The 16256-nt window shown below is 38.6% G+C and overlaps 1 protein-coding gene across 2 annotated transcripts in view; it reads left to right on the top strand.

Moving 5' to 3' along the window:
* The window catches only part of TOM1L1 (target of myb1 like 1 membrane trafficking protein), a 47139-nt gene that overhangs the window by 12735 nt on the left and 18148 nt on the right, over nucleotides 1-16256 (top strand). For both annotated transcript variants that reach the window (XM_016154742.2, XM_016154753.2), the window contains 3 exons: nucleotides 605-709; nucleotides 1715-1831; nucleotides 15260-15393. In XM_016154742.2, the coding sequence (XP_016010228.2) occupies nucleotides 605-709; nucleotides 1715-1831; nucleotides 15260-15393 (356 nt within the window). The remainder of the gene's footprint in view (nucleotides 1-604; nucleotides 710-1714; nucleotides 1832-15259; nucleotides 15394-16256) is intronic.

The following is a 16256-nucleotide window of genomic DNA, read 5'->3' as shown; positions in this document are numbered from 1 at the left end:
GTTCTTTCTTCCAAGACACAGTGTAGTGGCCTAGAACTTTGATACTCAAAGTATGATGTGGGGTACTATCTGGGAGCTTGTTAGGTATATTCAACCCTGAAGTAAATTAGAATCTCATTTTTACAAGATTTCCAGGAGATTTCTCTACACATTAATGTTGAGAAGCCCTGGCCTCAAGTCCCACTCAGGGGTGGGGAAGTGCCATTGCTGGAAAAGGAGAGATGCCTTGTCAGCTGTGACTTAAAGAGACTTGACACGAATCGATTTACCATTTGTTTTTAACAACCTAAAGAGAAGACAGCAGTAATCTCACATAACAGTTTATCTGGTAGACCTTTGGTAAAAACTAAGAGTGTTTTATTAAATTTGAACTTAGTAATAATCATAATAGCCACCTTTTATTGAATACTTTATTATGGGCACACCATTTGCTTAGTACTCTTCTAAAAATGCTGAGTAGGTTGTATACTTGATTTCCTCTTGGCTAACGCCCTCTAACCTGAACTTTAGTTGAGAGAAAATGATTGAGTCATTGGAATAGAAAAACCGGGCTTGGCGTGGGTATGTTAATTCAAATAATAATGTGTACATATCTTATTGATAGACTGCTCAGATCTCATCGAAACCACCAACATCTGGTCCTACTGCACCAGCTCCTTCTTCTGTAATTACTCCCCGAAACACGACTATTACATTGGTCCCAGAACAGGTAACAATAGCAACAACTGTATTTATTGATGACTTTTTCTAAGTTCTCAGCAGTTTATATACAGTTTGTTTGTTCTTCTTCACGTTGTGAGGTGGAGATACATTACTACCCTCATTCTGCAGAGATGGAAACTGGAGCTTAGTGATCATGCTATGTGACTTATTGGGGTTCAGTTCTAAATGGACTTAATCTCATGGATTCTTTCTGACCCTAAAGCCTGAGCCCTTAACAGTTGTGTGTGGCTAGTGGCATTTGTGTCTTCATGGACGCTGGGTTGCGGAATGGATCTTGTGTCAACTAGCTGATTCCAATTGCTTCTGATAGGATTGTCCATATATCATTTCAGAAACCTCAGTAAGTGGTAGCCTTATCGCTAGTATTATTAATTGTGCCAACTGAAATTACATTTACTTGTTTGTCTATATCTGTTGATGAAAGGTCCAGAAAAGCAATTATTATATGAAGTTCATTTTCATCCTGCTCTGAGGGAACTATCTTTGAGGGGTTTGTGTTGTTATTATTCAGCATTATATAAAAATCCATGTGATTAAGTTCTCAGAATTTAATCCAGGAAGAAAACAAAAGTGTTTCTGCCTTGATTCTTCTTTCTCTAATACTATGAGAAGAGTAACGCCTTCATTGTTTTCTTGCCTTTTCTTGTTAGTTGCCAAGGGACCCAGACCAACATTTTCCAGTTTGTTCTGGTTCCTGCTGTAGTCACCTTCGCCCTTCTCCGTATTGGTTCTAATCCGATTTTTTTTCTCTTTATTTTTAACTTTCCTAGAATGTGCTTTTAGATTTATTATAAGAGATGCTAAGTCCTTTTCTGGTGACAGATTATGCATTTATAAAACCTATAAATATATTAATTTAAAATATTAAATTTGAAAATATCAAATTTTACAAAAGATTTTCTCTTTCAGTAAATGTCCCCTGAGAGAAGGAAAAGAGGTAACCATTCTTTGTGTCACACACACTGACTGGTGACTGTGTTGTTCTCTACAGATTGGAAAATTGCTCAGTGAGTTAGATATGGTGAAGATGAATGTGAAAGTGATGTCTGCCATATTGATGGAGAATATTCCTGGATCTGAAAACCATGAAGACATTGAGCTTCTGCAGGTGGAGTATGATTTCAAGGACAATCAGTCAAAATGTCTCTTAAATTTATTCTCTAAACTTAGAGCCTTGGACATGGAAGACACCTTCACATTGTCTGGTGTACCCTCCTGCATTGTCAAGTTGATTTCTAAACTTAAAAAGATGCAAGGATGACTTTTTCTGAAATGCTATAGACATGCCCCTTGCCCTCTTGCAACAAATAATTTACCATCATTTAATCATTTATAGGCTTTGACACATAACAATCTCTTATTAGTCTCTAATTGTTTTAAATGTGTAAAAGTTGCCTCTATATCCATCCATTCAACAAATGTTGAGTAACTACAGTGGGGGAAAGGATATAAAAATGAAGAGGCTCTCCTGGTTCTCAGGGAACTTATGTTGAGTCAAGATTGTTTTTGTCAACAGTTTAATAAAGTGTCATAGAAATGTATTTATCATACAGTGGGACTGGGTGCGAGCAAGGAGAAAGGGGGCAATTTTTGGAAAGGTTTCGATGAAGGCAGTTCTCAGGCTAGTGGAAAAAGTGAACAGTATTAGCAGGTGTGAAAAACCATGAGTAGTTCATTATTACTGGAGCTAGGCCCTCCCACCCTTTTTTCTTATGTCTGTATATTCATGCACTTTATTTTTGACCTCTAATTTTTTGTTCTAATTATCAATTTTAAATTTTAACACACATTTTAACATTAATTTTAGAAGCAGTTAAGGGGAAAAATCAGTTTCTAAATCTTCTCAAGCAGGAACCTTCTCAAGTTAAGAACCTTATTGTATTTTTTACTTTTCTAAGATTTCCACTTCATTTCCCATGCTGGTGTTATCTTTCCTTTAACTTCTCAGATTGTTAGTAAATAACATTTTTCATGACCATTGCTTATTTAGGACAAAAGTTGTAAAGATTTCCTCACTCAATATCAATTGTTATATATTACCACTATCTCCTTGAACCGTTAGTAATGATAAACTTTGAGTGTTTGCGTGTCCAAAAATGTCTTTTTTGATGCCTTCGTAAGTGCCAGTAGTTTGGCTAGATAACATAATTCTAGATGCAAAATTTCTTAAGTCCTTCGAAGATACTGCTCCATTGTTCTCTTGCATCCAGTGATGCTGATAAGTATATTACTGATTCTCGCACCTTCGTTTTATCTTTTTTTTTTTCCTGGTTAAATTCGTGATTTCTCTTTACCATAACATTTCTGAAATTTCGCTACACTGTGTCTGGTGATATATGTGCATATATGTACATATGTGTAATTTCCCTTAGTACTTAGGGAAGTACCTGACAGACCTTTTTTGCTCTGCCAGGTTATTTATATTTTAATTCTGGGGATTTGTCAGCTCTTCACATATATCTTTTGTATGACCTTCCTATTCTTTTCTTATGGAACTTTTATTAGATGATGAAACCTACAGTTATATATTTTTCTTATCCCTTAACATCTTTTTATACTTTTCATATCTTCATTCTTTCATGCTATAGATCTAAGAAAGTTTCTCCATGTATTGTTTCTCTGAAATTTGTACATCAGATTGTCTATTGAGCCCTTCTAGGGAATGTTTTATTTAAACATTTTTTTTTTAATTTTAAAATTCTATTTGGATTTTTATAACAGTTCCTTTTTTCCCCGTGGATGTGTTTCCCCCTTTCGTATTTCTAATTATTGTTAAAGTTGCTTTTTCATTTTGTCTATGGATTCTTCTTCCTTGGGTGCAAATTCTTATCACCTCTTTCATTTGCATTCCTCAGATATCTAGCTGGATTGCTGATTGTGAGCTCATTTTTTGCGTGAGATTTCTTAGCATCTGGTCTGTATTCTCTATGGCTCAGCTCATTCAAGTCAAAGGGGAGGACACAGTTGTTGCAGCTTGTGCTTCGTGTTGTTTTCAGAGTATGCAGAACTGGCATGGGGTGATGCTGAGTGGGGTATATTGGTAGCTGGTCTTCTGAGTTGTATGCTTCCTTCTTTTCCTGGATGCTACCTGCAATTGGATATAATATTCTATGTCTTTGTTCCAGGCAGTGTTCCCACCTAGAAACAGATACTCTTAACTCAGGAGCTGTCAGGCCTCAACTGGGGAGACAGGTGTGAGCAAGGGTTGTCTTGCTTAGTTGTTTCACTGCTGTACCTCAACCAGACTGTCTGCTAGCTGCCCCCTGTGCCATCTTGTTCTGGCTTCCACAGTCTCTAGGTATGGAGCATCCTTCATTTTCTTTCCCTGCTATGAGGCAATACTCATTATGGGCATTCTCGAATGTCCTAAATTGTGCTTTCCTGTAATTCAGGAGTCAACAAACTGGCCTCTGGGCCACATGAAGGCCTTTGTCTGTTTCAGTGCCATAAACTCAGAAAAAAATTTTACATTTTTAAAGCATTGTTTTGTTTTGTTTTGTTTTAAAAAAGAGAGCAAGGTCATTTTTCAAGCTGTATCTCTGCAAGCCTACCTCCAGAGACCTCTAAGAGTGAGACATACCTCTTAAGGAACTCCTTACCACTGCTCAGCCGCTATTAGTGGATTTGAGTTTGCGGCATCTCTCAGGTACGTAGGGATGAGAAGAGGATTTACAAGTACAGCTTAGAATCGTAAAGTTCCAGGTGAAGAGTGATAAGATCTAGTCTGTACAGATTGTTGAGGACCTTATATACCATGCCAGCATGGGCTTGTCCCAGATGGCAGAAGGGCACTATTAAAGGGATATAAGCTGAAGAACTGGATAACCAGATAAAATTTTAGAAAGATTCCTCTGGTGACACGATGAGATGATTATTTCTGAAGAAACAAGAAAAATCTCTAGGAAACAGTTTAAGACAGCATTTCCTAGTCGTCTTCTGCTACATTCTATGGGGGACATTTCCCCTATAGAACATCTCTGGTTAAATAAGTTTACAAAACAAATTGCCACTGAATTTCTCTTGGAGGTTCATAAAACCCATTAGTATAGTAGAGGCTCTATGAGTCTGTGTTTAATTCACCATTTACAAATTATTTGATCAAAGAATCCCCATTTGCTGAGTGTCTATTAATATTCTACAGAACATCAGAATAATGTACCTTGAGAGAAACATCAATATTTCACATCAGTGGCATCAAATATATTATTTTTAGAATACTTTACTTAGGAACAGTATATCATTTTGCTAAGGATTCTTGGAGTTCTTGGCCTCAGGTAAGTCATTTACTGTCATTGGACTTTGTTTGTATATGTATAAAATGAAGAGTTAAGATGATCCTTAATAAACAAAAATACCATTAACATCCTATTTATACAGGAGGTTAAAATTATTAGAGTTGCTATGTAGGATTGTATTTTAAAAATCCACAATGGAAGGCTTTTATAGATACAAACTTTGTGACTCATGATGTAACCAAGAGTGCTAAACTAAATGTAAAATTAAATATCAAAATAAAAACGTATGGGCAGATATTTTTCAGAAATGGCCATATTCCATTTAACTATGTTAATTCAGGTTTATATTTTATATAATCCTGGAGTACAGTGCAATGCCTTTTGGTGTCAGAGTCTCTGGGCATAGACGTTGGTTTGAATTTTGCAAGTTTAATGCTAATTTGTTGGTAGCTGTTTTGATGCCAGAGCTTAGGGCTGTGTGTTGCCTTGAATAGTAAAGAGACTTGGGTTATAAATCAAGGTTAGAATACTACTCCTGGCCAATTCAGGCTGAATGGGTTCTGGCTTAGGATCAGCTTGTTTACACAGCCTATTGTGTGTATAATTTTTTCTTCCTGTGCTTTTTGTTAAAAGCATATAGAAACCTGGTGTGAGGAGTGCTAGTCTTAAATTCTTTTGACATGTATTTGATTTTTTTTTTTTTTTGTAATCTAAATAACCTCATTAAAGAAAACTATTTCTCTACTCACAACACTTCTGACACCTTGCAGGTCAGATTTTTTCCCTCTCGCATGAAACAGTTCTGACTCTTAATTATCCAGTTAGCACAGACCCCACAGGTTAAGGGCTGGGTCCCACAAGATTATTCCTCACCTCAGACACCAATCACAAGGAGTGGGTCCCCTAGTTACCCTCCATGGCAAGATGTCAAGGAGCCTCTGATACAAGGATATTAAAAATAAATTAGCAAAGATAGAGTATGGGGAAACAAAGTAATTCTTTGGTACATATTCAGGGCTTTTCTCACACCTGTCTGAAATATTAAGATCAATGGAGTTAGAAGCCCCAGGTATTGCTAGCATTCTGCCTGGCCTCCCCCATATAACCACAGGGGCTTTTGAAGGCTTTGGCCTGAGCCCGGGGGGCATCAGAGGGTTGGGAGTCATCAAGGTGGGAGGCACTGAGGGCCACTGGCGTTGGGCATGTCAAGGACATATTCTGAGGGGAGGAATGCATCTGTAAAGAAGTGGTGAAGTATCTGAAATCAACTCTGTAAGTTGTGAAATGGAAATCTATTCTTTTCCCAAAACCAGCTGATAACAACAGTTTTTTAGCTCACTAAAATAACAAACTTATCTCCTTTTTATTCCCCAAATCCCATTGAAATGACAGAAGAAATATGAAAATAAGAATATACTCCCCCAGATTACAGGAGAGCCTAGACAGACCTTCAGGAGACCAGAACAGTGAGAATATTCAGTGTCTGGTAGTACAGGGTAGGATCAGGCCAGCCAAGGAACTGGCAACCTCGTTATGGCCAAAGAGACTCTTTCAAAGTGACTTTCTCCAGAGGAAGCCTCTACAAACCTCAAAGTGAGAGTAAGACTGGATGGGTCTCAGAGATGAAAACAGCTGTATCCATCCTCTGCTGTCCCAGCAGCTCACTTCAGGAATAGGGAACTTTTAGTGTCACCATTGTTGATCAAAAGAATGTCCAGCTTATAGAAACGTTTTGTAAGAGTTTATTTGAGCCAGAATTTTGAGTACATGCCCAGAAGCAAAATCTCAATAGATTGAGAAAATGCTCTGGAGGATGGCAGTTTTCCAGCTCCTTTTATGCTTTTAGAATCAGAGTTGAAAATGTTAAGAAAGGAGCGGAATACATCGCTGGCAGATTAGGGAGATGGGAGAAAGCAAAGCGGAGGCATCTCTGGGGTTGGATCAAAAGCAAAATGGAGAAACAAATGCTTTTACATTAGTGGGTAGAGGATAGTTAATAATTAACATTTACAACGTAGAGGTATGGGGGAACAAGATAACAGTGAGGGATTCTGTGGTCTCTTGCTGGGATGATTTTGAGCTCTGGTGCCTGCAGTTAGTTGTGCCTTCGGGGGCTGTAGAAAAGAAAATTACTGTTACATTTTAAAAGTATGTTATCCTAGATATATAAGAACAACAGACAGGATTCACTTAAGGTAAATAAAGATTGACCTTTGCTAAGGAAGCTACAGACCTAGGGTGTGACCGCCTGCCCAGGTAAGAATTTATGATCAGACTATCCTGTGTGGTTATTTTAGGTCACTGAGCTTGTCAGGCCTGCCATGTGGTCCCCGGGAGCTTGTCAGGTTTATCGCATAGCTCATTTTTTTCTTTCACACTGTTAATACCAGAGGAAAAAAAGACTGATCCAGTTACTGGTGGTTTCCAAGAGAAACTGGAACCTCTGCAGGCAAAAGAGAAAGGACTAGCTAGCACTCATGAGGAATTTTCACCTTGGAAGGCAGGAAGGGAGTTTCATTCCTAGAGATGACGATGGAATAAGGCAGTTAGGATTCTCAGGAAAAATACTTATTTTTCCTCTTTTCCTCTCTTCCTGAAAGCTGAGGTTGAGACACCAATTTCCTTTATAGGACTGAGGTGTTTTTTGTTTTTTTTCTTTCTAATTTACTACTTACATAGTGAAAGTAAACTTTTTTTTTTTTTTTTTTTTTTTTTTTTTTTTTTTTTTTACTATCCAGACCAACACTTCTGACATCAAATGTGTGGGTATTTTTCACATACTCACCAATTCTCCTGTCAGCTGGGCATCCTACAATGCAACTCAGTTCTGAAACTGTCTCCCTGGAGTTGGCACCAGATCCCACAGGGTAAGGGCTCAATCCCACAAGACAGCTTCCACTTGCGATGCCCATTGCAAGTCCAGGTCTCCCATAATTCTTGCCAACCAGCTATAAACCAGGGGCCCCCAAGACCTTCTGGGGTTGGATAATTTGCTAGAATGACTCATAGAACTCAGGCCAACACTTTACTGGTTTGTTAAAAAGAATATTAATAGAGATGCAAATGAATAGGCAGATGAAGAAGTCCAGAGGGTTCTGAGGTTCTGTCTCCATGGAGTTGGGGTACACCACCCTCCTAGCACATGGATGTGGTCGCCAACCCAGAAGCTGTCCAAACCCTGTAGTTTATGCATTTTTATAGAGGCGTGGGGGTTCAGAATGGACCTCCCTAAAATGTGCCACTTTGGCATGCGAATTAGTTTGAGCTAAAGGCAAATCATAGACCTTGTTGGCTCAGGAGATACTTTTACCTCTCCTTTAAATAATTTAAATTAGGGGACTTGCCATAATGAATTATCACTAGAAATAACTTTTTATGACCTATCTAGAGGGTGGGGCAAACATCTAATTACTGAACCTCTGTTTCTCTTATCCTGCAATGATCTTCCTCCCCTTTGAATCCCTGAGGCACCTTACCTTACTCCATCCTTAGCTCAGAATGCCACATATACCTGTATATATGTAATTAGATTTGGTTATTTTCTCTCATTAATCTGCCTCATGCAGATTTAATTATTAGACCAGCTGAAAGAACCTTAGGGGAAGGGTAAAGGAAAGTTTCTTCCTCTCCCACAGAGGCTTCATCATGCATGCACGGTCAGTTGTTGTTAACTAATCTTCAGCCTCTCTCCCATTCCCAGAGGATGGAGGGTGGAGTTGAGAGTTCCAGGCTTCTTATTGTGGTTTGGTCTTTTCGTTGACCAGCTCCCAGCCTGAAGCCATCCCAGAGCCCATCAAGAGTTGTTTCATTAGAGCAAAATATGCTTCTATCACCCAGGGTTTTAGGAGCTCTATGTTGGGAAGTGGGAGCAGTGACATATGTATTTCTTATTTTCACATATAGGAAGTAGCCTTTTAGGTGTCCACGCTGCATATGAGATCTTTGATCCATCTCCTCCTCTTGTTCAGGCACCCGGCTTTGTCTCCTGCCTTTCAAGGTTATTACAGATTGACAGATGTGTGCCTTTTGAGCCCTTCTGTCTTTATTGTTTCTTATATCTTTGGATCCTATTTGATTTTTCAGCCTTTGAAGATTACTCATACTTTCTTAGAAGTTTAGACATGCATGTTAAAATATTTTCACATCATACCCAACGTTTTTAGGTATTTTGTTATCGAGAAGGTTTTCAGGAATTGACTGTAGTCTTTTGCTAAACACTTTTTTTTTTAATTGAGGTCTAATTCACACAAATCAATCATTTTAAAGTATACAACTTAAAGCATACAATTCAGTGGCATTTAGTGCATTCACAGTGTAACCATTTCCTCTGTTTAGTTCCAAAACATTTTTATCACCCCAAAAGGAAACTCATACCCATTAAGCAGTCTTTCCTTTTTCCTGTCTTTGCCCAGTTCCAGGCAACTACCTGTATGCTTTCTGTTTCTATGGATTTACCTACTCTGCATATTTTATATAAATGGAATTATGCAATATATGGCTTTCGTGTCTGGCTTCTTTCATTTACTGTGATGTTTTAGGTTCCCCCATATCATTGGATCTGACAGAATTCCATTCCTGTTATGGTCCAATAATATTCCATTGTATAAAAATGCTACATTTTATTTATCCATTCGTTAGCTGAGAGACATTTGGGTTGTTTTTACTTTTTGGCTGTTGTTAATAATGCTGCTGTGAACATTCACGTACAAGATGTTGTTTTCATGCCCATGTTTAGTTCTGTATACATCTAGGAGTAGCATTGCTGGGCCATAGTAATTGTTTACCTTTTTGAGGATTGTCAGACTATTGGCCTCAGTGGCAGCTCCATTTTACATGCCCTCCAGCAATGCGTAAGGGTTCCAGTTTCTCTACTTCCTTCCTAGCACTTGTTTTTTTCCGTTTTGTTTTTATAGCTATCTAGTAGATGTGAAGCAGCATCTCATTACAGTTTTGATTTACATTTCTATAATGACCAATGATATTGAGTATCTCTATGTAGCATCTTAAAGGGGAAAGAAGGTCCTTGCTTGAAACCCTCCAGCGGCTTCCCATTACACTTGGAATGGAGCCCATCCTCCTTATTCTGGTCACAGAGCCACTGCTGCCTACCTCTCCTTCCATAGTACATGCTCTTCTTGGTCCAGCTATACCAACCACCTTCCTGTTCCTCGGACACACTAAGCTCATTCTTGCCGGAGAGATGTTTCATCCTTGACTCTCATGCCTATCTTTTACTGGCCAGCTTTTCCTCGTTCCAATGATTTCAGTATGTCACTTCCATTGAGAAGTCTTCTGATGCCTCCCCCTAAAGTCAGCCCCTTTCCTGCTGCATCCCCATTTCATCCCTCCACCTAGCCCTCTGACACATTTTTCTTGCATTTTTGTTCAGCTGCCTTTGCTTACTAGCATGGAAGCTCCACAAAGCATGCCTTATTTACTGCTCAGATTCTGGTCCCAGAGCAGTGCCTGGCATGATGTAATAACTCCATAAAAATTTCTTTAATAACTTAATGGATTTTACCTAGATTGTATATGGTTTAAAATTAAAATCTTTATCCTTGGTCTGAATTAGAGACTTTACCTTCATGTATTCTTTTCAATTAGATGGCTAGTTGCCCAAATGACATTTACTAACAATTTGTACTGTCTCTACTAATGAGAATACATTCTATATTCTAATACAAGTATGTCTTTCCAGAGGCTGTTCTCTTTGTTTGATCCGTTTGTCTATTCCTGTGTTGGTATCTTACTATTTTAATGACTCTGTGTTTTCATGTCTTGCAGAGTTTATCATTTAAACAGATAGCCTGCTCAATTTGGGTAATTTGAAAAGTTTAATCAGGGTACTATTTAGTGAGATATCACAGGATTCAGAGAAACCACAGGAACTAGTTCACTACCCTGGACTATTAACTGATATCTCTAGGCATAAATAGGCAAGAGGGAACTTTTGCCAGAACCCAAAGCAAAGAATCATGTGGAGAACAAGGCCTTGCGAATAGTGGTGCCTTTGGTGAAAGGAATGAAAGGAATAAATATCCAGACCTCACTCCTCCTTCCTCCCATTTCCTGCCAGTCTGTCCTGTTGGCTGAGCCCAATCAGAAGAGAAGTCAGGGGACCTCATGAAGTGTTCCCTACAGGCCAGCCCTTAAGGCACAGAGCAGGGCAGAAAGTGTGGACAGTGAGTGAATCTGGGGCAAAAAAGAAAGGTGTTCAGCACATAAAGTCTTCATTCAAAAGTTCCTTGGCTCTTATACATTCACTACCAATGATCATTATCTTATTATGCAATTTGCTAACATTAACACCAGCCTCTAAACTTAGAATTGACTCCTGTTTTGTCTGTTGCTGCTTACCTTATAGATGCTATTCTGTTTGGAATCTGTTCCCTGTCTTGTTTCCTTGCATCTGAGCTCCTGTGTACACGGAATCCCCCCAGTGTGTTCTCTAATCCATGACAGTTAGATCCCAAAGCTCTGCTAAATGGGGCTCCTGCTCTTTGTTAGACAATTAGGCAGTCAAACTATTTGCATAACCTTTTCTCACCACTACGTTTCTTGTGGTCTATAAATTTCATTGGGGTTAGTGGGAGAGAATGGATTTCTTTTAATTTCCTGGAGTGGCGCACAAAGATTCTGAGGCTGCCTCCAATCTAATGACTGTTGTGATGAGTTAAGAGTGTCTGCTTTAGTTACAAGATGAAATATTGCTGTATGTGCTATGGCATTTGATTTCTTAGCCTTATGCACTTGGCTTTGGAGCACCTTACTCTAACCTTGAGTAACTGACTTTCCCTCATACTCCCATTTTAGTTTATTTTGTTTTTGTCTAGCCCAGAAGGAAAACAAGAGAATGTTTTAGTCTTCTGCAAATTAAAGTGAGCTCCAATTTTAAAAGTAGGACTAGAGAAAGCCTTACTTTAACTTACTAGAGAAATATAAAGTCATGTTAATCTAATATTTGATCCTGTGAGAATAATTTGTAACTAGTTCAGGAAAAAAAAAAAAGAGTAAAATACAAAGTCATCTTCCCCTGACCATTCTTATTGTCGTTACCCTTCAGCAGCTTATAGGTATTAAGAGTGGAAGAAACTTTCAATGTCACCGAGACCATCTGTCTTCCTTCACAGATAAGGCTGCATGTTCAAAAAGGGGTTGATTTGCCCACATAATAGCAGGGGATGGAGCTGGAGTGAGAACTTCGTTCTGTCCAGTATACCAACTTGTTTCTCATGTCGAACCTAAGATAATTTTTTTTTAGTATAGACAGCTGACGTGGGTATGTATTAGCTCTCTCTAGATTGGAAGCAACTTGAAGACAGTAACCAAATCCTATACTTCTAAACCCATACAACTATGCATATCAAGAGTATAATGACTGAGTTTATGACATGTGTCTTGCATAGATTGATGCTCTTTGTTGAAGAATTCATGATTTAAGACAAAAGAAGGGCTAAGGAGTTACTGAAGACAACGGCTTTGAGTAAACCAAAGGCTGACAGTATTTAGTCGGAACAAAGCTGGAAGGGTTCTAATGAGTTAATGAGTGTTATCTTGACAATTAATTTGTCATTCACTCAACTAAGCTCTGTATAAGGAAAAAGAGACGGAGCAAATTAAACTGAGAAATGTTCAGTTTTAGGATGAGGGGTTAGTTTTTATTTTGAGCAGATAGAGACATTCTCTGGGTCTCTTTCTGCCTGGGTGGGGAGTGCTGGGAGAGGGGAAACATGTTATGGGCTGATAACAGGAGTATTGCCATTATTTCTAGAGAAGGCTTTTGGTATGCACATTTCTTCCCATTTTTACTCTTCCAAGGGAGATGTTCAGGCACTTTTTATTGAGTTGCCCTGTGTTGGTGAATGCGGGATATTTACAGTTGGAGTTGAAATGCCGAGGGACCTCCTTCCTTAAATCCCGAGTGCCCTGGAGGAGTTGGAGCCACCTGGATGCCAAAAGAGGAAGCTCTTAACAGCTACTTTTTGTTTTGCTCCAAAGACTTTTCAATTGATTGTTAAATTCATTTTAACTTAGAAGCCTGCCTTCCCTTTGATATGGTGTAATGGAGGCAATTCCAGGGGGCTCAGTGACAGACATACGCACCAGCAGCTGTTACTCTGTTTTTCCCTCACTCCTCCTGGTTTCCCACATCCACAGCTGGGTGGGGATCTTCTGACCCATCCTTTTGGTCCCTGGTGCTTGGTCTATGCTATTTCCAGGTGGCTTGGCCCTCCTCTGAGGCAGACATCAATTGCACAGATCAGAGTGGGCTGGTTTTGAAGAGGTTTTTCAAATTATGGTTTGCAAACCTGCGGAGAAATGGAGCGCTCCTTTCATGTTTCCATTCCACCTGTCTCAGAGAGGGCGGAGGGCGGGTCTTCATGTGACCGGGGGCTATGGATGTTCGTTGCAAATTCATTTCAAGTTAATGTCTACATTTCTGTCACAGGCATCTAACAGCCATTGTTTTTCCTTGATCTTGACATTGCTGTAGCCAGGCTGCCATTGAGTGAGAAGAACGAATGCAAGAACAAAGGAAGAGTTCTTCACCATGGGGATTGTATTAAATGTTGTTTTGAGTTCTTTCCTTTGTATAATGTTGAGTCCTGGGTGGTGGCTTGAATATTACAGGATGGTATTAGTTATCTAGTTGAGCATCTAGTGATACTTCCATACACAACCATAATGCATTTGACCACTCAGTGTATACCATACACTGTGGAGTTTCAGCTATACCATTTCCTATTCTTACGACAACCCTATAAGGTACTTGTCATCCTTGTTTTATTGATGGATAGGGCTGCACTCATTCGTTTACACATAGTTTATGGTTGCTTTCATGTTGTAATGCAGAGTTGGGTTGTTATGACAGAAAACATGGTCCACAAAGCAGAAAATATTTTAATATCTGGACATTTAAGAAACAAAAATGCTTAGCACTGCTGTTAGCATCCAATTTATTAGCAAATAGGACAGTTTTTCTGGTTGCATGTTGCAGATATAAAACCCAAGAGTCTATTATCTATCTGTCTCATTTTTTTTTTCCCTTTTTCATTTCCTTTTGTCTTCTACATATTTTTTTTCATGGTTTTGTGGAGGGTTAGTGGCTATTACCTCTCAGTCTAAATGCCAGCTGGTAATAGTTTGCTCTGTTTATTTAGAGATTTCCTGTCAGGAGCCTTGTAAGAGATTGAGATTCTAAGTGGTTCTGTGAAGTATAAGGTTTCTAGCAGGGCTTTCTTTCTTGAGGGGAAAAAAAAATCAAATAATGTAACTGTGTGATGATTTTGCAAGTTCTACTGTTTTCATTTCAAAAGAGGAAATGTCCCTGTGTTTTTGCCGGATGTTAATATACTATTACATGGACAAATCCTAGTCAGGGTTGGTTTGAAGAAATATTACTGTCAGTTCTATGCTCCTCAGGCTTGTTTGGAAGTTTGCCTAGGAGGAAGTAAGTTGTAAGGCAGCAGTTTTCAAACATTATTGTGTATAAAGAGACACTTGGGATGCCTGTTAAAAAAAAAAAAATGTAGATTCCCAGACCCTCAGTCCGAGAGATTATAAATAAATCAGTAAGTCTGCTGTGGGTGCCTCTGATGCTAATGGAAAACACCTGGTTTGGGGAGGAGAGCCATGGCTTACAGCAGCGATTCTAGGTCATCTCAGTGAGGATATTATCTGTGACTAGTTTTTAAATTCTGGTTCAGTTTATCTTGGAATGTGATGATGTAGCTGTATTTTACATGTTTATTTAAGTAAGACATAATAGGAAAATCATGCCGCTATAAATGTATTTGAACACTTCTTCCTTCCGCTACTGCCAATAATGACAACAGCATTTTAAGTTTTTTGTAGTACTTTATAGCTATAGAGTTCCTCATTATGCACATCTCATTTGGTTTTAATGTCAAACCTTGAAACAGATGTGGCAAGTGTTTTCATTTATCAAATGAGAAGATTGAGATATGAAAAACAAGTGATATTTTTCCCTTAACAGCACGACTAATAAGCAGTCCACCTGGAATCCCCATACTCTGGGTCTCATTTCTAGTCCAGTGTTACATGCAGTGCACCAGTTTGTTTTTATGACACCTACTTTGATTTTTAGAGGAAAATATAATCATATATAATTCATCGCCTCCTGTTAGGAAGGACGAGCTGTCCATAGTTAAATACTTCAGTAATCTCCCATAGATGACTCAATGTGAAGGTGATAAAAGGGTTATAGACACTGGTGAATCAGTCGTCTTTATGGACCATTTCTGGCACAGAAGAAGAAATCTTTCTCCTTTCTTCAACAGAAACTTTATAAAACAGGTCGGGAGATGCAAGAGAGGATCATGGAGCTGCTCATCGTGGTGGAGAATGAAGATGTAACTGTTGAGCTAATTCAAGTGAATGAGGATTTGAACAATGCCATCCTTGGATATGAGAGGTGAGCAGACAGTGCACCCTCTCCGGCCCTACCCTCATTCTGGTTTCACCACCAGTTTTTCAGCATTCTTATCACAGTGCCTGCAAGGCGAACACTCAGATCAAGAACAAGTTTGGAACCGGGTCACTTTCCTCCCGAGATAGCGGATCGTGGTCCTGGCCTTCTGGTAGCTTGAGATATGGCTTGCAAGAATGGGAGGATACCTGAGCAGTGCTAGGAGCATTCTTAGGCATTCTCGGGCTGTGGACCTGTGAGCGGGACTGGGATTTTATTCACCTAATATTAATATTGTCTGCACTGAGCACATCATAAGCTCATAAATAGACAAATGGTATAAACAAAGAATCTCGGGGAAAGTGAGGTGTACTCTAAGTTTGAGATGGAGAAGAATATGGAAAGAGAAGAGGGGAGAATATTTTATATTGAGAAAATAGTCTATGAAAAACCAGAGCGGCTAGTGAAGAAATTTTGTATATGAACATATGTATATATATATATATATATTTTTTTTAATTTTCATTCGGAAAAATACAAAGAGAAATATTTTAAATACTCATAACTTAGTCACTAATACTTTAGTTTTTTCTAAAGTTTTTATAGCTCTGTTCACATAAAGAACATACACTTTTGTTTCTCCCTTGATTTTATTTACTGCATAACAACCATTTGTCTATCCTGTGTTTTTAAATGATTTTAGGAAACCGTTTTTAATAGCTACGTAACGGTCCATGTTTTTCTCACAGTTTACTTATTAGTTGTTTTTAACTCATTCATCCATCAAATTAGTAGTCTTACAATCTATTGTAATAGTTGATCCTATAGTCAGCAAAACACCTTAAATTATCATAAACATACACACTTGG

Source organism: Rousettus aegyptiacus, unplaced genomic scaffold, assembly GCF_014176215.1.
Source record: "Rousettus aegyptiacus isolate mRouAeg1 unplaced genomic scaffold, mRouAeg1.p scaffold_m13_p_6, whole genome shotgun sequence".
Lineage (NCBI taxonomy): Eukaryota > Metazoa > Chordata > Mammalia > Chiroptera > Pteropodidae > Rousettus > Rousettus aegyptiacus.
The sequence above is the reverse complement of the archived record's forward strand: the minus strand, read 5'-3'. Positions and strand labels throughout refer to the sequence as shown.